Genomic DNA, 26,590 nt, shown 5'->3' on the forward strand with positions numbered 1-26,590 from the left:
CTCTCAGGTAGTTGTAGAGAGTGATGAGGTCACCCCTGAGCCTCCTCTTCTCCAGACTAAACAACCCCAGCTCCCTCAGCCTCTCCTCATAGGACTTGTGCTCACCAGTCTGGTTACTCTTCTCTGGACCTGCTCCAGGACCTCAATGTCTTTCTGGAACTGAGGGGCCCAGAGCTGAACACAATACTCAAGGTGTGGCCTCACCAACGCAGAGTACAGGGGAAGGATCACTTCCCTGCTCCTGCTGGCCACACTGTTCTTGATGCAGGCCAGGATGCCATTGGCCTTCTTGGCCACCTGGGCACACTGCTGGCTCATGTTCAGCCTCCTGTCGATCAGCACCCCCAGGTCCCTTTCTGCCTGGCTGCTCTGCAGCCACTCTGTGCCCAGCCTGTAGCGCTGCAGGGGGTTGTTGTGGCCAAAGTGCAGGAACCAGCATTTGACCTTGTTGAAATTCATCCCATTGGAATCAGCCCAATACTTATGACATGAGCAGTTTATTCCATAACCTTTTTTATGAACTATACAGAGCTAATACAGCTTTTCTTCTGAGTTCCTAAGGAGCGTAGATAACTTTCTTTTTGAAATCATGAAACAGAAGACCCTCTTCCTGTTAAGATAAAACATTTTCAACTTCAGAAAGCTATCCTAAACTTGCTTCAGAGACAAGTTTAAAAAGTCAGTTTCTGCTGTTCTAGGGAGCTTCTTCATATTATTTAGGCAGTAACATGATAATATCTTAAGTAAGCTACTCCAGCAAAAATACTTCATATTTCGTAGACAGTAAAGCAATAAAACTAGATTACGTGTGTAGACTTACCAGTCCCGCTGTTTGGGCAGGGATTTAGCAGATTCCCAGACATCTAGCAGCTACTCCTGGAATCATCAAATGCCAAATAAACTCGAGATAGCTCTACAGCTGAATAACAGAGAGTCTAATGTGTCTTACTTTGTGACCTGCCAGTACTGGCAAGTTTGCATGTCTTTTCATAGCAGTGCTGGAAACTTCTAATATTTTTTTTCCATTTCAGGAGAGAAACAAACATCCTACAAACACATTTGTTCATTTAAAAGTAACTGCTTTTTAATTTGAAAACATCTGATGGAATTACATAGGGAAAAATTAGGAAATGGCTTTAGGACTCACCTCTTCCAGGACACACTTTTGAAAGTACCTGATACTTGGATACCTCTGTAAAGGCATTCCATAGGGAAAAGAAAATTTTTCTTCAAAAGTTTATGAACCTGAAAGTAAATTATCTCTTGCAAGGTTATTCAGTATTTTACACAGATGTGAACTCCATCTAAACTTAAATTAGTTTTGGGCTGTTTAAAGTATATTTCAGTTTTATGTATTCCTTACCTGATTTTAATTGAGGTTATTTTTTAAATTGCCAGTTTTTAATATCTGTCTTCATAGCTTTAATGCTGCTAAACACTCTTGTATTCCTGGTTTATTACCTTGTTATGCTTCATAGTTACAATATGTTCTTTTTATTATAATTATTTGTGTCTTACACCATATTCTTTTCTGGATAATCATGGTTTGCATATAGTTCCTCTTTTTTAGTAAAGAATTGGTTATAAGATTTATAGTTTTTTGGACATTTAATTATCTATGTGATGCATTCAGCTTCAATATGGAAGTGTTTTCACTAGCAGTTATAAGGAACATAAGACATAATTTATGACTGACTATATTAACCCTATTTTATATTGATTAACAATAATTTCTGTATGAACCATGATATAACTTTGTTCCGCTTCATATTATTTGTTAACAATACATAAACTATGCCCTTTAACCTCCTAGCTTTCTCATGGATTTGTGGAAACCCTATAGCCTCACGGTATATTAAATTGTTTGAGAGGAAGAGGAGCGGGGAAGGAGTTTTATATCCGTTTTTCACTTTTCCTCCTGGAAAATCTTTTGGCCTTACCTTGAACTCTGAGATTTCACATAAGAAATCAAATTTTCTACCAAAAAGAAATTCCTGCCATCCAGACACCTATCAAAACTCAGACTGTGGTCTCAGAGGCCTATGATAATTTCAGTTTTATTCAAACCAACCAAAAGCCACCAACCACCTCCATGAGAATTCTCAACAAAATCTCAGGCAAAATAAAATGGAAGATGAATTAATTTTTTTTTCTCCTCAGAAGAGAAGTTGTGAGACTCCAAGATCTCACATTTTCCAAGTAATCCATAGGATCTGAGCTCAAATCAGTCTTTCCAAGACTAAGTTTATTTTCTAGTCTTCAGTTTTACTTTTTTGTCCTGCTACTTAGCAAGAGATAGTCTCCAAACTTATAACTCCCAGCAAAATTCAACTAGCTTTGTAGAAATACAATTTGAATTTTTTTTGGAAGGTAATGAAAAGAGTGGATTTAAAAATATCTTTGAAGTCTAACATTCTAGCAACGAACGATCTCCAGTCTGTTATATTGACATTTTTGCAGTTGTTGTCAAAGAGAAAGAAAAGGGATGTGGCTTCATTGATCTCTGCGGAGTTCAGTGTTGCCTTCAGGTTCTTCAACTGACAAATGCTGTCAGACTTGATCTATATTTTAGTCTTAGTATTGCATTTATGAGCCAAGTTTGTACAGTTTCTGCACCTCAGCTTGAGTGGGTGAGAAAAATGCTTTCTAATTTTGGACGAGGGGAAAAAAGAAATTATCACAGCCATGTTTCACAATGTTGAGTTGTTTTCTAATCAAGGTAGTCTCACTGACATTTTTTCTCCAAATAGTATCGTTGCAATGATTTCTGTTTTCATTTTCTTCCTTGATCCATTTAAAATCACCTCTTACAAAGCATGTTTACTTCATGGTTTCACAAGGGTACTGTTATTGGTAATGTTTTGTTTGGTTTTTGTTTTTTTAAGGATTGGCATATTAAAGTTTCAATATGAATTCTGGGACAAACAAAGAGTTAAAAAATTTCTTAAGGGACAGATGTAAAATGTAGCTAAGATATACTAATAGGTAAATGAAACACCAATATTCATTGCAACTAGAAAAAAAAATGGAAATAAATGAGAGATGGCAAAAAAGTAAAGAGGAATAATGTATGTAATAATTTGAAAGATACATGTAACAATTTTGACATTAAATACTGCACACAAAGTAGTGGTAGACCATTAAAAAATACCAGATTTCTTGATGTTCCCAGTGGAAAAGGAAAGTCAGCTTCGAAATATAACAACTCTTTCTGCTTTATATCCAAAAATACAGCTTGTGGGTAAAATTTGCAAGAATCATGCCAGTGATTCATTGCATGTGTATAATTAGTTACGGCATGGAATCACAGCCTTTATGGACAGGAAAAAATTATCTGACTCAACTAAGTCACCTTTTTAATAATTGATGTCTGGTCTTTTCACAGCCACAGATACCTGTGAAACCACAGGGATAGAAGAACATCTTTTGAATTAAACTATTAACAGGCATGCCTAAAATTAGTAGTATCTTGAGCAAAATTTATTTCTGAAAAGATAATTTTCTTTTTTTGGAGATTGTCTAGTTAGTTCTGAAATCAAACTATACGTGAAATCTGAGCAAAGAGAATAAAAACAAGAATTAAACCTGGACCTGGTATTACATCACTTGTGTGTCTCAAGAGGGTGCTGGAAGTTAGTAAGACATGCTAGAAGCTGAGTGTGTGGTTAAGGGCTTTCCTTTTGTGGTTGTTAGAAATTTGAAGCATTTAAAACTGTAAATATTTTTAAACTGATTTAAGGCTGATTTAAGTGTTTAGGTTCCGCAGGACTTGGTCTAGACAAAAGGTGTTGATGACTTATGCATCAGTGTAAAACATACCAAGGAGCAGTATTATGTAATTTTTCTTTTTCTGTTTAGATTTTTTTTTTTTTATTGTACCCTCATAATTATCTTGCATGGGTTTTTTTGAGTTTTGGTTTGTTTTTTCTTTTTTTTTTATATGTCCTAGCTAATATTTTGAAAGAAATTACTGATATTTCCAGGGCAAAGAGAAAGGATGAGGTTTACTTGCTAGAAAAATGTGCAAGGATGAAAGAAAGCTGGAATCTGAAGGGATAAGAGACATAGTGTAGAGGTCAGGAATTAGAATCTTCCTAACGTACCTTATGCTTTGTGTCATGGCTAGTGCTGACTGTTCTGGTAACAGAACAGCATGAGCTTTCATATCCAATCACATCCCTTCTCCATAGGATTTGATCCACTGTGGAATCTAGGCAAAAGCAATCATCTGTCTCCTAAGCTTTTAGGAGATGGTTTTGCATAGAAACTTTCCTTGAAAACCTCTTGGCATGTGGAAAAGCAGAAATCTCAGTCTTATGGGCACAGATTGCTGGGATCAGGATTCAGATTATTCATTTGGGCAGTAGCTGTGTGTAAGAGCATTTTGAGGATTGCAGAAGAACAGGCTAAAGCTGGAATGAGCTGAGTCTGTGACTCCTCTTAGGACATGTCTGTGTGCTGTGAGTCACTGACTGAGTTTGTGAGGTGAGAGTTTTTTTGGCATAAACTAAAGTGTTTCTTCTCATCCAGAAAATGAATCACCTGCTTCTGAGTGTGTCTTTTTTTGTTAGTTTTTATGAAGTAAACAGATTTCAGAGGCTTCAATGCATTCAAATATGTGATTTAACTGGCCTAGCAGAGGACCTTCCAAGCAAAGGGAACTCATGACCTGTTGGGGCCAGTGTTTTTTATACTTTTCCCAGAAACTTGTTTGACTAATCAGAGACATTGTCCTGCTGACACTGCAACCTTATTCCCAGAAATATCACTGGATAAAAGGCACTATTGCAGTCAAAACTGCCAAGTGATTGTTTTTCTCAGTTTACTTCTGTCTGTTCTTACTTTATCCACTCCTACCTTTGAAGGGAGAAATATTGCAATGTTAAAATTGGTTAAAATTAGGAAGAAGTTCATAGGATGAACTTTTCTGGAAACATTACGCTTGGGCCAGAATTTGTCCTGGTAACAAGGAAGCTCCAGTTTGTAGTTTTCTCTTTAATTTAACTGATATAAAAACTATGAAGGTATTGGTTGAGCAGATCTGTGACAGCACGAGGTTCAGTCTGGGAGGGGACTGACAGTGCTGGCATAAGACCAAGAGGCCTTCTAATTCTGTGTCCCCTCATAGATGGTGACATGGAGCTTCACATGAGTTATAAGATACCTTAAAACCACAATTAGCTTATTTGAGCTTCTTTTATTCTTGTTCTTGGGGGAGTTCTACCTATTTTGATGTGATCATTTACTTTTTGTGTTCTCCTTTTTACATATAAAGAGAATAGGTGATTTGATATGTAGTTCATATGTTTTGTTGTAGATGATAGAAAATATAAGCAGCTGAATATGATGCATTGGAAGCCACATTAGAGGTGCTGGTGGACCCCTCTTGGCATTGACCTGGGTTTGATGTGCTCTGTGTAGGTATTTCAGGTGGCCAAGTGGTGGCTTTCGCACACTTTTCTCTTTGACTCTCACCAAGCAGCTTAGATTTCAGATTTTTCCAGCACTTGTTAGTAAAGGTGATGTTAGTGTTGACGTCATATCAAGTGGCTGATCAGACTTTGGATCATCCATTACCTATTTCTCAGCTTGATTCTGAAACAAATAATTCACAAGGCAAGAGGAATACCTACTGATCAATAAATCTATTGGGAAAGGAACTCGTTCTGACCTGGCTGGGCAGGAAACGGGTAATCCTGCTGGAGCTTTGGCCATGGCTCCTTGGCTCATTCCTTTGGTCTTGCCTCTGAGGCAGCAAAGGGAAGCACAGCATCAAACCCGAATGTGCAGTATATGTTATCTGCACCCAGACCTCACTGTCAAAAGTTGTGTCAAGTTACCTAGTGATGTAGATGGTCTAATGAACAGGGTATCCACCAATTAACTCCAGTAGCTTGTGACCAAAGGCATAAATATTTGTGATCAGGCAGACTCCTCTCCCAACTTTCAGTGACATGGGGAAAAAAAACCCTAAAAAGTAATTCTCTTTGTATTTTTCATTGCATCAGGTTTGCATTGACTTGAGAATTTCCTCAAGATGGTGGCTTTGCCACCTCTGTCACTTGGATTTTAAAATAGTCTGGTTCATATTTCTAGTCCAGCACTTAACATCGTTGCCTCAGAAGATTAGACAATATGTAACTAGCTTCACCTTTTATTCAAAAGGTACATATTTGTAGTGTATGATCAACTGCACTAAATTTCTGTTTGTGACCAGATGTGATGTTGAGATACTCAGGTTGCTCTTCCTTCATCGTAAAAAGCTGGCACTTGAGTATTCTCAATAAAACTGAGCGTGGAACTGACCTGTGATTTCAGTCCCAGAGAAGCTGATTTCTTGACTTATCAGTCATTTGGCAACTCTTGCCTTCTGCCTTCTCTCTTCCAAAAATGTGTTTGGGAAAGATTTGAGAATATATTTACATATATATTTATATATATTTTCCTTTTTACCTTTTTATCCTCATATATGTGTATCTGTAATTAAATTTAGAAGGCACTGTGAATTTTTCTGTATTGTTATTTAATATTTTGTTGGGTCAAGGACCTTCTTTTCCTTACAGTGTCTTTTGGAGATATCTCTGTTGTGGGGTAGTGAGAACATTAAAATTATACATATTTTTCATACTGAATGTATTTGAACCTTTTGTAGGATGATATAAGGTACATGATGTGTTTTACAATCAAGTATAATTACCATTGTGAGCTTTAGTCACTGGAGCTAATCAGTAAGTGTTTTTTTGTTACAGCTGGTTGACAAGTTTTATTTCTTGTCAATAAATTCTTCCTCCTATATCTTAGTTCTCTGACTAACCTGATTTTCCCATGATATGAAAAAGAAAAACAGAGTGGTGCTACAATGCAAGCTAGTTATTTGGTTTTGTATATAACAATTTCTAGGGAGAAAGGGTCAGGGAAAGAATCACTTCAGTTCTTTAAAATAACCTGATGTTACTGCATGATGTCCAGTAATTAGCTTTTTTGCAGTTAATAGTTTTTGCACATGTATAAGTAGAACTATTTGTCTTGAGTTGTTTTCGTTTTCTCAAAACATTCAACTTGTTAATCATTAGGACTTATCTAAGATTTTAAAAGTCATTGGCAGAGAGTTGCTCCTAATTAGAGAATATATAATTATATAATTAAAAATTATATTTTTATCATTAATGGTACTCTGATGAGATATTAACTTTGATCCATTCTCCTGTTTTTTGAAATTTGGCACTTCGTGAAAGATGGAGAAGCTTTTGAGAAAACTGTCTTTTTCTTAAATTTCAGAATAGCAGATTTAAAAATTTTGAAGTATGAATTCTGAATTCGAATACAGAAATTAAGATGTTTCTTAATTTACTCAGAGTAGTAACTTTCTTTTGTGTTATCACGTATTAAAATAGTCTTACAGTGGAAGTGTGAAGGAAGATTTGCTACACATGATGGGGAAAACTTTAAGAGGAGGGGGAAAGAAAAAAGGCAAGATAACTCTTTTAAATGAGGCGAACTTAAATATTCAGACACATTGGAATATTATTGGAAACAGACTTTTGGACTAATTTCCTTTTGCAACCACACATATGCTTTTCCATCATCCTCATATTTTTAGAGTGTGAGTGGAAAATAAGCATATTAGTATTAAATGCAAAGGATAGCCCTATATCATCATCACAATTTTTATACTCAGTTACCTCTTATGCAATGTTTTGGGTTTTTTTCAACAAAGACCATGTGGCAGTTAGGTACACTTATAAAACTTGGGGAAGATTAATCTCTGCCTAGAAAGATACCACTTACATAAAGCCTCATGTATATTTCCTATGGGAAACCATGCAAGTCTGTTGTATGAGTTTATTATTTATGGGGAAAATCATACTTAATGTTGCTTTTGATAATTGAAGCAGTTCTCCTTGTATCTTCAGGTCCAACTCAGAATTAAGCCCTAAAAATATTGGAATCAACAAAAGTGCTTTTATAACCAGCCATATTTTGGCACCTGTTATTTCTTTTAAGTTAGCTGTGATATTTAGTCAAGTACTTTACTTGGCAATGTTTTGTTTTTCAGGATGGGAAGAAGAAGTTTGACAAGGAAAGTGAGAAATATTATTCCATCTTAGAGAAGCACTTAAATTTATCAGCAAAGAAGAAAGAATCTCATTTGCAAGATGTAAGCACTGAATGTACTCTTACCCAGTTTCACATTTGCATAGAGATCATGATAACAAACTGGTTCTCTTCAAGACATGCTGTGTTTTGTTAATGTGAAATTGTGGTGATTTCTCATAGTCATGCTTATTGTGACTGTAAACTCTTGACTGGGATTAATACAACCCAAATATTTGTTAAATGTTTTCACAAAGCAATATTCTACCTGTGCAACTTTGTGTATTTCAAATACAGCTAGTGTTGATTGGTTGCAACAATGGAATTATATTACTACAATAAAAGTGTGAGTTTTAAAAGCTAAGTGTGGAATATTTGAAAGTCAATTAATTGTTGGGGGTTTCTTGCTATTTAATATATTAATCAATGAAATTACACTTGTCTTTCACATAAATTTTAATCTGGAAGACTGAAGTGAGATCACTTTAATGATACTCTTTTCTCCTTCTTTTTTCCTCTTTTTCCTTCTGAGATTGCAGCATCATACCCTGAAATTGTATCCACAACTTCAGTTTTGAAGAGCCTGTATGGCTAATTCTTTTCTGTTAAAAACACAAACCATGAAGACTTCTAGTTTAACAGGAGGATTCCAGGGCTTTTCAGGATGCTGGTAGAAATAATTGTGATTTGTGTTTGAAGCAAATTATAGTAAACCCAGCAATATGATATCAATGACACTTTGGGATTTATGCCAAAAGTAGCTAAAAATTATTTTGATGGGATTACTCTTGTCATGGTGGCTCTTAAATCATGGGGATTAGTTTGCAGATGGAATTTTCACCAGAGATGTGACAATCACTCAGTCACAAGTTGTAGGATTTCTTTTAATTTTTTTCAATAATTCTAATATTACCAGTAATATTAGAATTCAAATTAAATAAGGCTTAGCAATTCAAAATTTGTAGCAATGTTTATATACCTGAATTGCTGTAGTCAGTCTGTATCAGACATTGGTTATGCAGGATTGGTTAATTGTTCAATTTGTAAGTCAGAGCTTTCACTTTTTCTACATATCTTGTGTATTGATGGAGAAGCAGTTCTGTTAGAGTCTAAGCCCCAGCTGAAAAAAAAATTTCTTTCCAAAATATGGAAAAATAACTTAAGCACCAAATTGCTCTAGAATAGAAATAAAATAAAATATTTTACTCTTGAGACATGAGAATAACTGCAGTCTAAAAGTAGCAACTGAAGTGAAAAGTAACAACTGTGAATTTAATAAACTATGGTAGAATAACAGTGGACTTGACTCAAGTATATAAACTAATGAAAAACCAGAATAATATTTTCCACTGTGTCCTTAAGTGACATATCTAGATTTAAAACCTTGTAACTGAGGCTGAGGTTTTCTGCTTTCCTGGATGCCTCCCTTGTAAAGAATCGAGGGCATTTCTGTCTTCCCCCGTTTTCTGCAGCTGTAGATATGCTGAATCAGTAACACAGACTTGCCATAAGCAGAAGGTACAATAGCAAATCAGTACCAAAAGTTTTAACTAGGGAGACTTTTGGCTTGTTTCTGTACTGTAAATAAAAGGATGTCAAGCACTACTTCCTGGCCTGAAATCCAAGTGATAAGTGTTGACTCGTATCCAGAGTGGTTTGGGTGAGACCCATTTACAGCACGTATGTCCAGGATGGAGTCTGTTGGAGCAGCCCACAGCAGAAAGAGGGCATGACCAAAGAACCAAGCGTTTCTGGCGGCTGGGACTTTGCTGTTCAGTTCAGGTGATGGGGAAGTCCATGCCTCAAGCCAGTATCATGCATTTAGTGGGACAGGAATACCATTTTTTGACTGCTACAATTACACAGAAAAAAATGCTTCTTTTTTAACCTGCAATTTCCTTGGATTTATGTGGTTTCTTGATACCTCCTCACATTATGTTGTTTAAGGGTACTGGGATGAGAAAGGAACAGTTCTTGTACTCTGCTGGGCTCTTTTACATAACTCGCTTAAGTGCAGTTGAGAGCACCTTAATTAGGCATCTGAAGTTTGATGGTCCGAACATATTCTGTAGAGAGTAGTTTGCATATATTCAGCTAACTGAAATGTGTTGGATATTTTAAGAGCCCACAAGACACAGATGACTACACTTTTTTCCTTCAGCACCAAAAAGAGTAGCATCTTTTCGCTGCCTATGGAAGCCCATAGTGGAGCAGAAAATGGGCAGAATTGAGTGATGTGAGAAAGTTAATAAATTTCTGATTTTATTTCTCTGAAATCTGTTTGAGCAATCAGTCCCTAAACTTATGTGAAGTTCTGGTATACATTGTAGTGATAGCCTACATCAGTGAAAATATTACTCACTATAACTAGATATCATACACATAGAGACTAAAAATCATATACATCAAATCTCTTCGTTTTATACATGAAGCTTAAAGTCACAGGAAAACGTGAAAATCATTTCACCTTTTGAAACTTTAAAATCACTTTCAAAGCTGTTCTTACAGATCTGAATCCTTTGATGTTCACACAAATTCATAAGCTTCTACAGAATGTATGTTGGTCCTGTGTAGGGCTAAGAGTTGGACATTGTGGGTCCATTCCAACTCAGCATTGTGTGATTCTGTGATATTTGCGAAATTCTGATATAGTCTCTGTTCGCTGGTGGTTATTATGGCCTTAATTTAAGAACCCATCCATATTTAAGATGGTACTTGCTTGGTGTAAGTATCATTACAACTACAACCTGTTTAAATGCTATTCAGAATATGAATTTTTCTGAGCTAAAGTCTGAAAGAGATAATTTCTAAAACTAGATTTTATTATTTACTTACAATTAAATGTGAGAGCTGAGATTGGTCTCAAGTGTTTATTGGTACCACTTTTATGAGCAAGGGATTCTTGGATCATGTCCCGAAGTGGTGGCAACTGCTTCAGTTCAGCTATGTAGCACTGTCTTTGTGATACATTTTTTAATGAAATAAAATTATTAACAGAGTATCAGAGAAAACAGTAGCCAAACACATGAATGACAAATCGCAGAGTTAATTTTGAGATAGAGCAGTTCATTACTGGCCTTTTGAGTGCTTGATTTCTGCTTCATAATATTAGTTTATATACTTAATTTACTGATTTTTTGTTAGTTTGTTTGCTATACGTATGGGAAGGAAATGCTGGTACTGAATCACTTGAAATATATTGAGGCCCATGCGTTGAAGTAGTGTTTGAGCACTGGGCCAGGGAGGTGGATTAATATTGTTAAGAGTCTGTATGGCCAAATCACAGTAGTAGGATGTCCTTGACTAAACAAGCAATCTTAATTATATATGGTGCTATTGATGGCCAGCTCCTGCCTGAAGGAAAACACTGATTTTTTGCTTTTATACTGTTAAAAGCACTAAACCTCTTTTATGACGTGTTTGGTGGTTCAATGTTTGTTTTCAAGGGGAGACAACATCAGTCTTTTCCAATTTCCCACATTTGTTATTTTTAATGCCAGAATTGACCTAGAGAATATACAGAAGTATCCTTCTGTGTTTTAACAGGCATACAACAAAAATAGGTGAAGTGGTCTTACATTGTCAATCCATGAAAAAATTTTGACAAAGACCGTAAACCTAACTAATGCAGCCCCAAAGGGATTTGCTTGAGAAAATAATTTTTTTTTTTTTAAGAAGGATGAATTAAAATAGAATCTGCATCTCTTTGAGCATTCTCTACATGCTACACTGCTTGTCTGTTAGTTTCCTCTCCTGTGGCTCGTTTAAATTGAGGATAAAAGCCTGTTACTCTTTATCAGCTGATAAGAGTTAATTCGTTAGCTGTTTAGGCAGAAGACACTGTTCTGGTACTGGATCCCCGTGCTGGGTGGTATTAGTCAGGCACTTCTGACAAGTATTGCCTTGTAGTTCTGTTGCTTGAAAATTAAAACTTGAAAAATATTTTATTTATGAGGTTAAGGACTTAAATATGTTTACATTCCAAGAGCATGTGATTCATCCTATAAAATAATAAGTTGTAAGATGTCAGTGTTAAAGACAGCCTATTTAAGAAAGGAAAATGTTCTTGGGAAGATATTTGAAGCTAAGAAATAGATACAGTTTTCGTGTATGTGATTCTTAAACATTTCAATAGAAATAGTTACCTTTTTGTCTCTCCTCGATTCCTATGCTACTTACTTTTATTTCGTTTTTTAAACTTGCATACACCAAGTACCTGCTGCCACCTTTCTTCCCCTCCAGACTTTCCTAAAAACTAGAATATTAAAATGCAAAAAGGAAGAACAAAAAAACAGAAAAAAAAAAAGAGGAGAAAAAGCATGAGGCTAAAATGTGTAATGTTAGCTTCTTAAACTTGCATTTAGGTATTTTAAGTAGGTATTCTAATTTTCAGGAAGAAAACTGAACCCCATGAAACCTGTAAAGTAATTTTATGGAAAATCTATTTGTTATAGATGTAGGCTTTCATCATGAGTCTAAATTAATGTTGTCTGTATTTCGTTTTTTCTTTTAGGCAGATACACAGATTGATAGAGAACATCAGAACTTTTATGAAGCATCATTAGAATATGTTTTTAAAATTCAAGAAGTGCAAGAGAAAAAGAAATTCGAATTTGTAGAACCTGTAAGTTTTGTTTTATGTTCTTTAGAATGGATGCATTTAAAGCTAAAAATTTAATTTAAATTAATGATTTTTTTGCTTCCTTTTTAAGTTGTGAATGCAGGTTGTTTGTACATAGACAGACATTAAGATCTTGACTTGGGTGCTTTCCATGTTTATTAAAGGATTATGTAAGAGTTTCATATCTACTGTGAAGTGAAATGTCTGCTGACTTGAAGTGTGTATAACATTTTAATGGGCCAACATGTAATGTTGTGTCTGTGCAACACATAATGGATGTTAACTAGTGCCGTGATTTAATGGCTTAAATTTTGAGCCAGTTTTTTAATTTAAATATTTTATGTATGCAGGGTACACATGCATTCTTCTGATTTACACATGAAATAAAGTGAAAAATCAACTTTTCTGTATAATAAGTTGGTTTATTTTTTGTTGGTGGAGCCCTTTGTCTTTAGTTTACTTTGCTCATAAAGGAAAGCATATTTTGACACCTCATTCAAGATAAAGTTGTGTTTCAAAGTCCATATTTAGGTCCAGACCTAATTAGGTCCAGACCAAATTGTTCAGAAATTTCTTCTGGACTGTGTTTCCTCCCCCCTCATCTCCCAGCTATCTTCTGGGTCAGTCAGTACCAAAAGCAGTATGATGTGTAGGATGTGCTAGCATATTTCTGTGGCATATTCGTAGTATTACTGTTCATGTCATACAGGACTAGCTTGCCAGTTGCCTTGTTTAGTTAGTACCTGTAGGTAGCCCTTGACAGAGAACTTCCAATGTCATCTGTCCCTTCCCATTAAACCTACTGAGCATAGCAGAACATCAGTTGTGAAGGAGGAACATGACAAGTGTAACTTTTTCTCTCTTCACACCATCTTCCAGCTTCCTTGTAACTACTGAAGCAGCACTCTTGCTTGTGAAAAAATTGAATTATGTCTCTAACACCCACTGTCACCAAGAAGAGCTTCTCAAATGCCTTCTTTCCATGAGATGAGAATGTATTGTAAAGTGAATGTTTGACATTGATGCAAACTAATGAACCTGGATTCAGCAAGCAGTACTTACAGAAATCCTATCTTTATGGTGTACAGCTGCCAAATCTTAGGGACTAAAACTTTGCTCGGATTCCTAAATAAGAACATTTTTCTACCTGTCACAGATTAATCCAGAGTGTCTCTCTCTGTCTCCTTCTGCAAAACTCTCACATCCTGGAAAAATCTAGCAATCTTGACCTAGCTCTGACCCTAGTATAGAAGACTTTATGCTCCTTTAATGTAATAGAAACTTTCTGAATTGAAAAGACCTTGTACACTGGAAAATATTGTGCAATTGCTCATAGTTAAAATAGGTAAAATTTACTTTTAAGTGGATCAGTTTCTATGCTGTCTCAGATCAGTAGGCATTTCAGCCCAGTATACTGTTTGTTGCATACAGCTCATTACTTGTTTTTCTAGAGAAAAATATGGGAAATACTCTGGGAGGTATGGGTACACTAAGCAGTAATAGCCCTTGCAGGCAGTGTCATCTGAACTCTGGGTGTGAATTTATTTATAATCAAACTGAATATAAATGGAGCTTAAATTATACCATCAGTTATAAAATTTTAAATCTTCAAAATTCTTGATTTTATGTTTGTGGTTTGTTGCATAAAAAATGCGGGAGTGAAAGCATTTACTAAAACCCATAAGGCAAAGTATGCCAAGTAAATTGTAATACAAGTCAGCAATACCATGAGATAAAAAAAGAAAAAAAAACCCAACAACAATGAACAAAACAAACAAAAACCCAAACTAAAACAAAACCATAAGGACTTCAAAATAGTCTTTCTAAAAAGTGCTTTATGGATATTCAGATGGTGGACGATGCCTGGTTATGTGTGTTTATATAGAAATTCCTCCTCAGGAGTTCTGATGGTTGTGGGGCATTCTAGTGCATGTGCTAGTAATGTCTCTGATTTATCAGCACAGTGTCACATCTCTGTATAATTCTTGGTTTGATGTGTTGCTAATAGACTCTTTGAAGGAGCGTTTAACAAAATAAATCTGTTAGTGCAGTGAAGGAGCAAACTGTGATGCCCATACGAAAGAAGGATAAGTTCATGACATGGAAATAGAACTTGAAAAGCAAACGATCTGCTGGGCCTCTTTTCAAGACCCCCAGGTTTTCCATGACAGAGGATAGGGATTATCTGGGAACCAGAGTGGGAGAAATAAGCAAAAATTGCCAGGTGGTTTACAGCTAGGACAGTAGATGCTGTTAGAGTGGAGTATGTTCTTTCCTGAAGGAGAATAGGGAAAGATTTTAAGGTATGTGCTAATGACTCGGACACAGAATAGAGGGTTATAATATTTAGGGTGGACTCATGCAGCTGCTTCCAGGGCCCTGGGTTTCTCTGTTGTTCTCTGCATCTTGATTGAAGGGATTGCTAATGTGTACTAGGGTGAGTAACTGATATATTCCTACTTGTGATCCTCCCAGACCTTGATTCTTTCCAAGACCAACTCAGGTTTTCACAGAGGTCATGAATTTAAACTTTTTCTGAAGGTCAAACTAACGTTAAAATTTACTTTACATCAAGTCAAACAAGAAAGCAAAGTAAGTGACACTAATCTGTCTTGCTAGCTTTTCCCTTGTGAGCCCAAAGAAGCTAGTCCAAACCAACACCGCTTTCTGAGGATGTTATGCTTGTTAAAAAAATGCAAACACCTTCCTAGAGCTCTGCTTTGTCCTTTGGTGATGCCAGGACTTCCTTCTACTGTAGAAATCAGGGCACAGAGTTCATAAGCCGTAAACTATCTGAAATGTGTGGGGTGGTCCATTAAATGTTTATTTAAAGAAAAAGAAAAAGAGAACAGCAAACCAAAAAACACTGCCTGTAATTGTATGTGTTTCCATGAGACTTCACAATGAACATTAAACTTGATTTCCTCTTTCTTGAATTTTCTACATTATTAAGTACATTCACTTTAATCTGAAGAATAAGCACTATTTCCTTATAAATAAAATGAAAAGAGGGAGACAGGGACTTCTGGCTGATGTACTGCAAGCCAAAGGTTAAATTCCTCCCCTATCCGAAACCTAAGTACAGTCTTCTTCCTGTGAGAATGAAATGACCAGGCAGTCTTGAGGTCACTAGCTCTACATAAAAATAAATAAAGTCTTAGAAGTAGCTGGATTTAGTTTCAGGTTCTGCATTGAAATCCTTGTAGCTCTGAGGTGGTGAGTAGCTTTATATTACGGAGTTCAGATCACACTCTTTATTGATGTGACTGATTAGATACTCAGAATGAGGTAACTATAAGGCACTTGTTAAAATGAAAATTGTGATAGGAAAGCATCAGGCATTGTTTGTGATGTTTGATGAAAGAAATTGCCTCTTTATGTGTAAAGAGCACCTTGAAATACATTCTGAAAATCTTTGAAAGGAAAAAGCACCAATTTTCTGTTCTTGTTTTTAATGAAAAAAAAACATTAAATTCTATATTCTATTTAATATTAATTTCTTTAAAATTATGAGCCTGCCTTTAGCAGCACTAACACCAGGAACAAGAAAACCCCATTATGAGCATAAGCCTAGGGCAAAAGGCCTTGGCTTTTAGATCTCTTCTGTGCAGAGCTATGGCTGTACCTGTCCTGATTGAAGTGATTGTGGCATTGCCTCAAATGGCATAGGCCCTTTGGGTACAGGGCATTTTCTAATCCTTGTTTTGCCACTGCTAGTGACACATACTTTGAAGCAAATAGCATCCTCAGCATCACATTGTTTCAGCACAGAACTTGAATAAGCTGATCTAGGACTTGCATAATATTTTTCTTTTATTCCTATTTTTCGAAGAGCTCAGAGAATATTTGACCAAGAGGACCTCAAGGCCAGATTCTCTGCAATGCACAACTGTCAGAATACCTGAGTAGTATTTTAAACAAAATGAATTCAGATTTTTCTCAGGGTTTGTTCTGTTGTGGGGTTTTTTTGGTTTGTTTGTTGTGGTTTTTTGGGGGTTTTTTTGCTGTATTTTTGCTTTCTGATAAATTCAGCTCTGCTGCCATCTTGTGTTAAATATTTTCCTTGGTATTTCTCAGTGTACTTTGTAAAGGTGTTTTGTATGGTGGAAAATGATTTTCTTCAAGTATTGAAGATGAAATTTAAATAGATTATTGTACATTCTCCTGAAATACTCTGTAAACTGATCTTTATAACTCAGGCAGAAGCTGACACACTGAAACTTTCTCAAACTAGTTCTTTTATGGTAATTTTGATGTGCTCTAACATTGTGATGTGGCTGAAGTTTTGCTAAACACTCATGTTACTCCTGCAATACCTTTTTAGCTGAAGGGGGTGGGTTTAGCATCAGGCTTGTACTTACAGGTTATGGTAATCCTTTAGACTGAACCAAGCTAGAGTAACAACATTTGTATGTGGGGACACTAATGAGTAACTGAATCTAGACTGTGAGCACAGGCTTCACATAACTGGAGCCAGAGCAGAGCCTTAGTTATAATTTACTTATTTTATACTCTATTTATAAAAAAGCAAGATTAATTTTCTTTCTTTTCTATTATGGAATTCTTTGTAGAATTATAGAAATTTAGATTTATAGACTAAAATTATAGGAAATTATAGAACTCTTTCTACCTATTTATACAATTGGAGCTTCTTAAGATAAACTGCTGTATTTGGACCTTCCTCAGAACCATTCGAATAACCAATAAGAGACTTTCAAGGTCAGGTCCTTAGCTGAGATAATGATTTCAGCTGGGCAGGCAATTTATACAAGCTGTGGAGCATTCCACTTGACTGTGCTGCCTTTATTGTTTGGTAGTGGAATACGGTTCAGGAATTCATATTCACTGCAGAGGCCCCCACAAAGACTTGCTTTGATGTCCAAGGATCTTCTCAGTTCTTCAGGCTCTGTGACCAGTTTACTGGGCAGCTGTTGGCCCACACCAGCTCTGCCTGAGGCCAGGGTTTCAGCTGATCCTGCAATACCAGAAAACACCAAGGGCAAAGTCCTTCTCCCAGCCTTATCCTCATGTTTGCATTTGTGCCAGCACTGATGGTCTGTTAACCTTGAACTGCTTTAACTTACTAATGCAGCAAAAGAGCAGGCAGGTAAGCATGCCCTCAGCAGTGTCAGAGAGAGTAATAGGAGAGAGGAGGCAGAATAATTTAATGACACTTCTCCAAGTAGGGCTGAGAGTAAAGAAAATATAAACACAGTAAAACCTACATTTTTAAGCTATTCCGTTTACAATAATCTATGGTATTGGTAACAAAAAGCAAAGTGCATTAAATATGAACAATGGCATTTTTGTTGCCTAAGTCTAGACTACTTCAATAGTCAATAGAGAGAGATAAATGTTTCCATTGGATCATTAATCCCATTCTGAGGGAGAAGTCTGGAAAAGGACAAAGAATTATGCTCTTGAATACCTGTGGTTCTTTACTGAGTTACGAGACAGCCTAGACATCCAGTTACTTAGCCTAGATGATTAGCTTTTCAGTACCGTAATATACTAAGAAAAATCTTTCCTTTTATTAGAGGTTTTGTTATTGTACATACAAATTAATTTATCTTTTTTGTTGTTTTTTTCTTTGCTTTTTTTTTTGTTAGCTAAATTAGATATACAAAGAAAACAGTCCATGATAAGAAATTAAATGCATGTTATTTAATAGCAGGTGAAACGATTTACAGCAATGTTAAAACACTTTTAAAATTTAAAGCAGAATAAGTTGGAAGGCTTTTAAAACTAAGGGAAGGGAGGAATGCATTAATTCAAGAGCTGAAATCTAGTTGCTCCTTTTATTACTTGAACATTGTTTTAAAGCAAACTTTATTAAGACTTTTCAACTGGATATATACAGACTTCAGTGGTTCTGTTGGAGTCATTCACAGACATACCAGATAGAGTATGCATTTTGTTCAGAGCAGGAAGAAGGAGTCTGGATTTCTTGTGTTGTACTAAGCTATCCAAAACATAGTTTCAAGAGTCTCATTTGTGGAAAATAGGTCATAGCCCAAGCAATTACTATGAGGAAAGTGCAAAAAAATATTTTGAGAAAAAAAAAACCTTGAACCCTGAAAGTTTGAACTTGGAAAATGAATACTAGCAAAGACTCCAGCTGAAATACTGAATAAAATGACTAGGACGGTGAATTAAATTATTATGGAAATTACAATTTCATGATGCAAAAACTGTTTAACATTTCTTTCTCTTTCTTAAGCTCTGACCATGGATTAGTTCTCAGCAATGCTTTGCTTTTGTGCATAAAGCATAGAGTGTTCCAGGAGTTAAAAATGTATAATGCTTCTCAATTTTACCTTTTCAGCTCTTGGCCTTTCTTCAAGGATTATTTACATTTTACCACGAAGGATATGAATTGGCTCAGGAGTTTGCACCATACAAGCAGCAACTGCAGTTCAATTTGCAGAACGTAAGGATGATTTGTACTTATCCCATTTAATTTGCTAATTTAATTTTAGAATTTTAAAGTACACTCATAGCACTTTATTGAAACTCTGAGTCTTACAATGTTTTAGTAAGCTGAAATCAAATTAATATACAATTTGGTAAAAGTTACTTTTGTAAGATTAAAGTAAGATTCCTGACAACAAATAACTTTGGAAAAATTAATCCTCTGATAGTTAATTTATGATCTCTGGATCAAAATTTTGGTCAAGAAAAACAGGAGAGCAATCAAGTCTTTATTGGAAAACACAGTAGTGTGGATAGGTTTATACTTGTATAAATGCTTTCTTTTGAGTGATGCCTGTCTCCTGGAGTAAGTGAAGGTACCAAAAATGCTCTATCTGATATAGAATGATACAGTTTGTCTAATTGTCTGCTAGCTTTCCACTGTATATAAAGCATACTTGGGAAGCCCTTCTTTGGCTGCTCTCTGGGCCATAAAAGAATTGGTGGGATGTTCCTCCATGGTGAGCAGCTCTCACAAATATTGTTTCACCTGTAGGAAGGATTTCTTTTTTTTGTAGGGAGTTACTCTCAACTGAGCACAGGTACCTTTTGCTGTAGATTGGTTTGGATTTGGTAGTCTGAGCCATACAAGATCCCATTTGGGCACAAAATATGCCCAAAACTTTCATACCTATTAGAGATAAGAAAAATACCTTTAATTAACATACTTTTCCACTCATCATAACTGCTGTGTAAAAGTGTATATTTGTTTCACTGTGTAATTCAGATATTACACTTCCAAGGACAAGTATGTAGATACAAAATATCTTCACATCCTTTGCTTACACACTCTTTGCTTTTAAGACAAAAAGTGAAATTCATATTGGGCCAACCCTACATTTTTCATGCCAAGTAACATCAAAGTCCAGAAAAAATTTAAAAAAAAAAAAAGTTAAGCCCATTTTACTCTTTCAAGAAAGGACACACCTGACAGGAATTTTTGTGGCTCCAGTAGAGAGAAAGAAGCTTCAACAGTCTAGAATACCTGACATCAGCTTTTGTGCATAGTGCCTTGGCCACTGGACTTAGGGAATATGAAACAGACCTGGGAGTACAAGAACACTTTAACTGTGCTCACCTGCGTTCCCTGAGGGTTACTGGAAAATAAAATACTGACATTTTCCCTGTAGCACCTTGTTATTAGAGAGGTATATGTTGGGTCAAGGTTGGAAGAGGACTGTTAATGTAGATCTGCATTCTTAGGAGTACTGCACTCTTCCAGGTACTGCTGCACTTAAACACATTCAGCAGAAGACCTCCACAGCACCCTTCCCTTTTATGTCTTGTTGTTCATGCATAGGTATAGATTCCATTTTAAATGCTTCTTGAAGAAATAAGGATAAACCTCCTAGATGATTAACCTGTTCTTTAGGGATCAAAATGAAAATATTCTCTGACTGTAGAGCATCTCAGCCCCTTGTCCTTTCAAATCATGTGTTTTCTACTTTGTTTGCTACTAAGACTCTTTCAGATAAAGACACAAGAGGTCAGTGTTGTTGCACAGCAGTTTCACTGAAAGGGTAAAAAATGCACTTGAGAAAGTTATTTATTTTAATATGGCAAGTTCTGAGAGGAGCATCCACAGCACAGACCAAAACTGGCATTGTAAATTGTGATAAGTTGGTATCTTTTAGGCACATATCTATAGAAGCAGAATTTTTAGAGCATTTTTTCCTATTTCAAAGTTAATTCAGAAATAGTTAATTATATTAGTGCAAATTGAAATTGTAAATAGACAACAGAGATAAAAGGAGATGTAAAGTTAGGCAGAATGTATTATGATTATTTTTGTTCATTGTGTTTATACATCAGAATAACATACACATGAAGAAACAGGGGGATCAGTAAATCATTCACTCCTGTTACATGAAAGTATGAATTCTGGCTCCAAATCTAGATCCACAGCTTCATTTAGCCAGCTGGGCTCTCTTCTGACTTGCCATTCATAGCATCACCCAACCTCAGATTGAAGTGAAACAAGTTATATAGGGAAAGACAAACTGAGGACAGGGAAAATTGTGTTCAGCCTGTCTGTTGCAGCTGCCAAAAGTACTCCTCACCACTGCCTTGTGTGTTCAGGTCTTGGAGAACAGTTGACCTGAATTGCTGTTTCTGTTTTTAAAAATGTCCTACTGGTTAAGCAGGAGCGGTAACAGCCACTGGAGTAGGAGAGCAGTAGCAGACCGACAGCTCTTAACACGTCACCGTGTTCTAACATGACCTGTTGTCACTTTAACTGCTTCAGCTGGCCAGTGGCGTACCTTGTATGTCCATTTGGCTTTGTTTTCTATAATTTCATTCAGAGACCTGCCTGCTTAAAAGTAGTAATTAAGAACTTAATAGACAGGCATAAGCTCTCATCATGGGCATATTCCTTCAATGACATGTCCCTCTTGAAGGTCTCAAATCTGAAAAGTTCAGAGTAGAATTTTACCTCCCTCTCTAATAATAATGTTTGTCTTCAAAAAGGAGATTAAACATGTATTATTATACTGTACTGCAACTAACTGCATAAATGACCTGTGAAAAGTGGAAAGTATTCACTGATGTATAAAGTCCTGAGAGTATCTTTCTGACTAATCAGGATTAGAGTCCATACATGATTTTGTGGAAACATTACCGAAATCTTTATTTTTTTCTATGGGCTATAGGAACAGACTGTTCAATATCTGATCTATTAAGAACAACCTATCAAACCTCTGGCACCTCACAATAATTCTCCTCTACTATGCCATGCTAGGTGCATGGAGGGAAATCCTAGCCTCACTGAATTCACTAGGAGAAAGTGGCCATTCACATGCATACAGGTATTAGCAAGTATGGAAAACCCATCTTAGTACTGTAATTGTTTGCTTTGCAAGATGCCAGGTTATACACATGATATTTAGGACAGAAACAGTACTTCCATGCTTTTGGCACAGTTCTGCCACAGGTGACCTGTTTCTTACCTACCATATTTTTGTTATACTGAATATGAATGAATGAAAATGAATGTTTGCATAGTCCTATCAAAAAATATCCATAACAGTGCCAGTAACCTGACTAATCTGAGCATCAGCACCTGTGGTATTGCTGCAGACACAGATACACTATACATTTGTCTCTTCCACTTGTGGAGAAATCACAGCTGTCTGGATACATTAGCCTGGCTTTAACCCAAACTAGTGTTTTCTGCACTGTACTTCAGGTGGTTTCAGTGGGTTTATTACTTCAGGTTTCAGAATAAGCTGTCAGCAGTGTCTAGTTTACCCAGGCTTTTGTCTGAGAATCCTAGAGTATACTGAGAGAAAGCCTGCGTCTGTCTGCAAAGTACTGTGTAAGCGTACTGAAAGATATGAAATTGCTTCTGTCTGAGGTTAGTGACCTGCAGAAAGAGGAATGGTGCTATTCTCAGCTACACTTCCTTTACACTTGTGTACTTAAGTGGAATTCTTCGTTAGTATGTTATTCCTAGGCTTCTAGAAGTGAAGAGTATTATTCTTTATTGCCTTTTTTATTTCCTTTTGTGTCTCTGGCAAATGCTTCTGTTGGTCTCCGATACAGTCTGTTTGGCATTATTAATAATTAGTTCTTCATTGTTGTTTTAGTATTTGTATGAGATAATGTGGGGTTTTGTTTGTTTCCTTTTCCGGGTATTAGACTCGGAATAACTTTGAAAGCACTAGGCAGGAAGTGGAGAGACTCATGCAAAGAATGAAATCAGCCAATCAGGATTACAGACCACCGAGTCAATGGACAATGGAAGGCTATCTCTATGTGCAGGAGAAACGTGAGTACAACAGATACATCTTTTGATTTGATTCGAAGGGCCAAAATGAGGAAATGGTTTAGTTAGCAGGACAAAACAACAGCTCTAAGTTTGAATGGCTACAGGCTTCTGCTCTAGTTACTTTCCTAATGACTGAGAAGTTTAAAAGAAAAATAAGAGTGTGATTTTTCGAAAAGCACTCAGGGTAGCTACAGTCAGATAGAATGGTAATCACAACACTTGTAAGCAACTCAGCTCCTGCTCTCTGGGTCCTTGTGGGAAGGTCCTTGCTGTTGTTTGCCCCAGTGGCTTAGTGGTAGCAAGTTCTGCTCTGGCTGGCTGCCCCATGCCTTGCTGCAAGCTCCCAGAAGTCTGCTTTGGCTCTCTCCTGTCACCTGAACTTTCCCTGCATGAACAGGGCCTGTAGTTCAACCATCAAGAGCATCTTGTACCAGGGATCTCCACTGACCCAGACATCTTAAGAGTAAATGAGCATGCACTTAATGGGAATCAGTGATATAAGAGAAAAGTCATCTAAATACAATCTTATCATAGTTAACCTCATTCACTTTTACCCTCAGTAGCACTGAAAGTTTTAAGACCCTCCATGTTCTAATTGAGTAATAATCAGAAAAGAAACCGGTGTTAAGTGGACCAGGGCCTTGTTAATGGGGGAAGGTGAAAAGGAGTGAAGCACTGGGCACATGCTGTGCTTCATTAAATAGTGAGAGGCCAACTTGACATCCTCTTACTGAAAAGACATTGGTTCATTAGTTTATTCTGGAATAACAGTGAGAGGGTCTGTAATCACTGTGCACTGAGGAAGGTACTAGTTGTATAATTCCTTGTGATGCAGGTTTATGTTCCTAAAACTGTCATCCTATAAGTTCTTGTCAAACTGAATTAAATTAAATTGTTTGCTATTTTTGAGAGTAAATTCTCTATATATTTATTACTGATACATATCATGGTAATTTTTGAAAACAATGGTACTGGCTACAATCGAAAATCGCTTTGAGAGTGCACAGCCTTCTTATATACGCTAAAAAGAGAGAATGAATTGCCATCAGAGAAAAAATTGATTCAGAATTATTACAGGGAATCAGTTGCCTCTTGGCCACTCTGTTATTAATACTGCTGCTATTACTTTTTGTTTTCTCATTTCATTTCTGTTTCATTTTTTATCTCCACCAATGTTCTTCACCTTTCATTCTTGCAATTTTCCTCTCCATCCCACTGCAGGGGAGTTAGGGGAAAGATGGGGGAGTGAGCAAGGTGTGCATGGGTTTGGAGTATGTTAGTGGGAACCCTAAATTGGGGAATACTATTCCTAAACCACTTTTAAAAAGAATTAATAGGTCCATATATTCTGTAGTCAGAAAAAAGCAATGTCATGTTTTTCCCATGACTAACTCTTATTGACATGAATTGGAAAATCACATGTGGGTTGAAAGTATCATCTAGTCCTTTCCTATTCAGAATTTGCACAAAAGTCACAATACTGAATTTACACAAAAGTTACAATGAAATATATATCTATTTTATATATATATATATGTATTTTTCTCTGCCTTGACAGCTCTATTTGTTATAGCTTTTCAGAAAGGGGCCATATTATAATGCTAGGCTCTTAAGCATAATGCTGTACAAGAGGAAAGAAGTGCTCTTTCTTGTTACCTCTTCACACAGCCAGTGTGTTTGGTCTCTGCAGCTGAGTACCCAGAAACTGTGTCAGTGCTAGTAAAATAAATGGCATTCTTCCCTGCCACTGAGACAATCTTGTACAAAATATGCCACTCTCTGTTCTAAAATTTCCTATTCCCAAAAATAAAGAAGATTTTTCCAAGTTACCTGTGTTACCTAGTCACATTAAATGCTGCCATCATTATTTATTAACCAGTGCAGGTATAGCCGTAATGTTCTGGCCCAAGGGGAGCAGTCAGCACACTGCAAAAACCTGAATTATCCTGTTCTCTGAAGTGCATCAGCCCTCCAGATGTATCTGTAAGAATCTGGGAGCTTTTGTTTTTCTCTGCTACAGTAAACTTTTTTTCCCTGAAAAATGTGGGAGATCTTAGCTGTACTTCTAGGATGTGGAGAGAGTTCTCGAAATGGCCTCACAGTGAAGAACGTATTATAAATGCCTGTTATCTAAGCTGCATTAGCATGGACCAAGTTTAAAATACCATTGAGCTTAACCTCAAGAGGGTTTTGTGTTTAGACTCACAGTAGTGCCTGAACAAAGCTCTAGGTAATCCAGGAGTGAAAACATCTTCTGCATCAGAAATCCTATACTTTGCAGTAGGATTAAGAAGTAGTGGGATGTGACCCCTCCAGGATCAGGCACACATCCACCTGGGGATTGTTGTAGATTTCACTCATGGCCATCTAAATGGAAGAGGGTTGAATCCTTAAGTACGGTGTACTGTGGTATTGTGAGCATGTGCAACTCTCCGTTTGTGGATGTGGCTGTTGTGCACCGCTGTTACAGCCACCTCTTCCCCAGCAAGACCCCCTTCAAGGCATAAAAGGCCAGTGTTTCTTACTGGAGGGGCCACCTCTGCCACCCAGCACTTTACCGCTCATCTCTAAACCAATGTTATTTCAGACTGCAGAGTTGCTTTGCTTTCTTTCATGTGATGAAATCTCCTGTCAATATTCAACTACATAAGATTAAATTTACCTCTGAGCCAATGCCATTTTACCCACTCCTTTAAGGTAACAGGTAGAAGAATAGCCTTTCTGTGATAGTACCAAAAGCATGTTACCTTTGACAGTAACTCTAAAAGTAAAGGAAAATACACTCTGATTTTATGAGTTCATCCAGTTTTCTGCATTTAATACCAGACTTGAAGGTTTTCTTCAGAGAAAGTGTGTAATACTGAATTGTGTTTCACTTGAGTTGATAAAATCTTCAACTGTATTTCCTAGGCAGAAAAATCCTCAAGTTCTGTTCTTAGCTGTTTCCTGCCTGTTTACCCTGATAAAATGCTGTTACCTATCCAGTTGCCAAAGAAAATCAGTCTGCTGGAACTGTGTTGGGCAACCTTATTAAGCTGCAATGTTTGAAAATTATACCTGAACAACATGTTCAGATTAAAAAATTAGGAGAGTCTTCGATTTTGTAGGCTACGTGTGGATGCTGTTATGTTTCATTTTTCTATGCTAACTCCAACTAAAATAGTGATAAAATACCAAAATAATTACTTTTAATACTATCTCTCTTTACTCTAGGACCTCTTGGATTTACATGGGTAAAACATTACTGCACTTATGACAAAGGAACAAAAACTTTTACAATGAGTATAGCTGAAGCCAAATCTGGTGGAAAAGTGGTGAGTTGCACACACATGACACATACATGAGCTATATATTCCATCGTTTATATTAAGTATTTAAGAACTGTTAAAAGAAAAAAATATGAACACAGCATAAGGCTGTTTTCATAGATGAAGCAGTGCATGTCTTATGGATAAATATATGAGTAGTATTTATTTTAAAACATGTATAAACCTCATATTAACTAACTTCTGTCTTGTGGTCATTGCAAATGTGTAGGAAATCAATCAGATTTGCACAGATTCATAGAATGGATGAATATTGGGAGGAAGCTCTGGAGATCTCTAGTTTAACTCAATGAAGCGTCAGCCAGTACA

General features: G+C 36.5%; 1 protein-coding gene across 1 annotated transcript in view; it reads left to right on the forward strand.

Moving 5' to 3' along the window:
- ARHGAP42 (Rho GTPase activating protein 42) overlaps positions 1-26,590 on the forward strand; it is a 145,344-nt gene that overhangs the window by 91,644 nt on the left and 27,110 nt on the right. The window contains exons 5-9 of the mRNA XM_027900083.1: positions 8,057-8,158; positions 12,608-12,718; positions 19,041-19,145; positions 22,826-22,955; positions 26,169-26,269. Coding sequence (XP_027755884.1) covers positions 8,057-8,158; positions 12,608-12,718; positions 19,041-19,145; positions 22,826-22,955; positions 26,169-26,269 — 549 coding nt within the window. The remainder of the gene's footprint in view (positions 1-8,056; positions 8,159-12,607; positions 12,719-19,040; positions 19,146-22,825; positions 22,956-26,168; positions 26,270-26,590) is intronic.

This window comes from Empidonax traillii, unplaced genomic scaffold (assembly GCF_003031625.1).
Source record: "Empidonax traillii isolate 1590-97213 ecotype Southwest subspecies unplaced genomic scaffold, ASM303162v1 scaffold706:size701851, whole genome shotgun sequence".
NCBI lineage: Eukaryota > Metazoa > Chordata > Aves > Passeriformes > Tyrannidae > Empidonax > Empidonax traillii.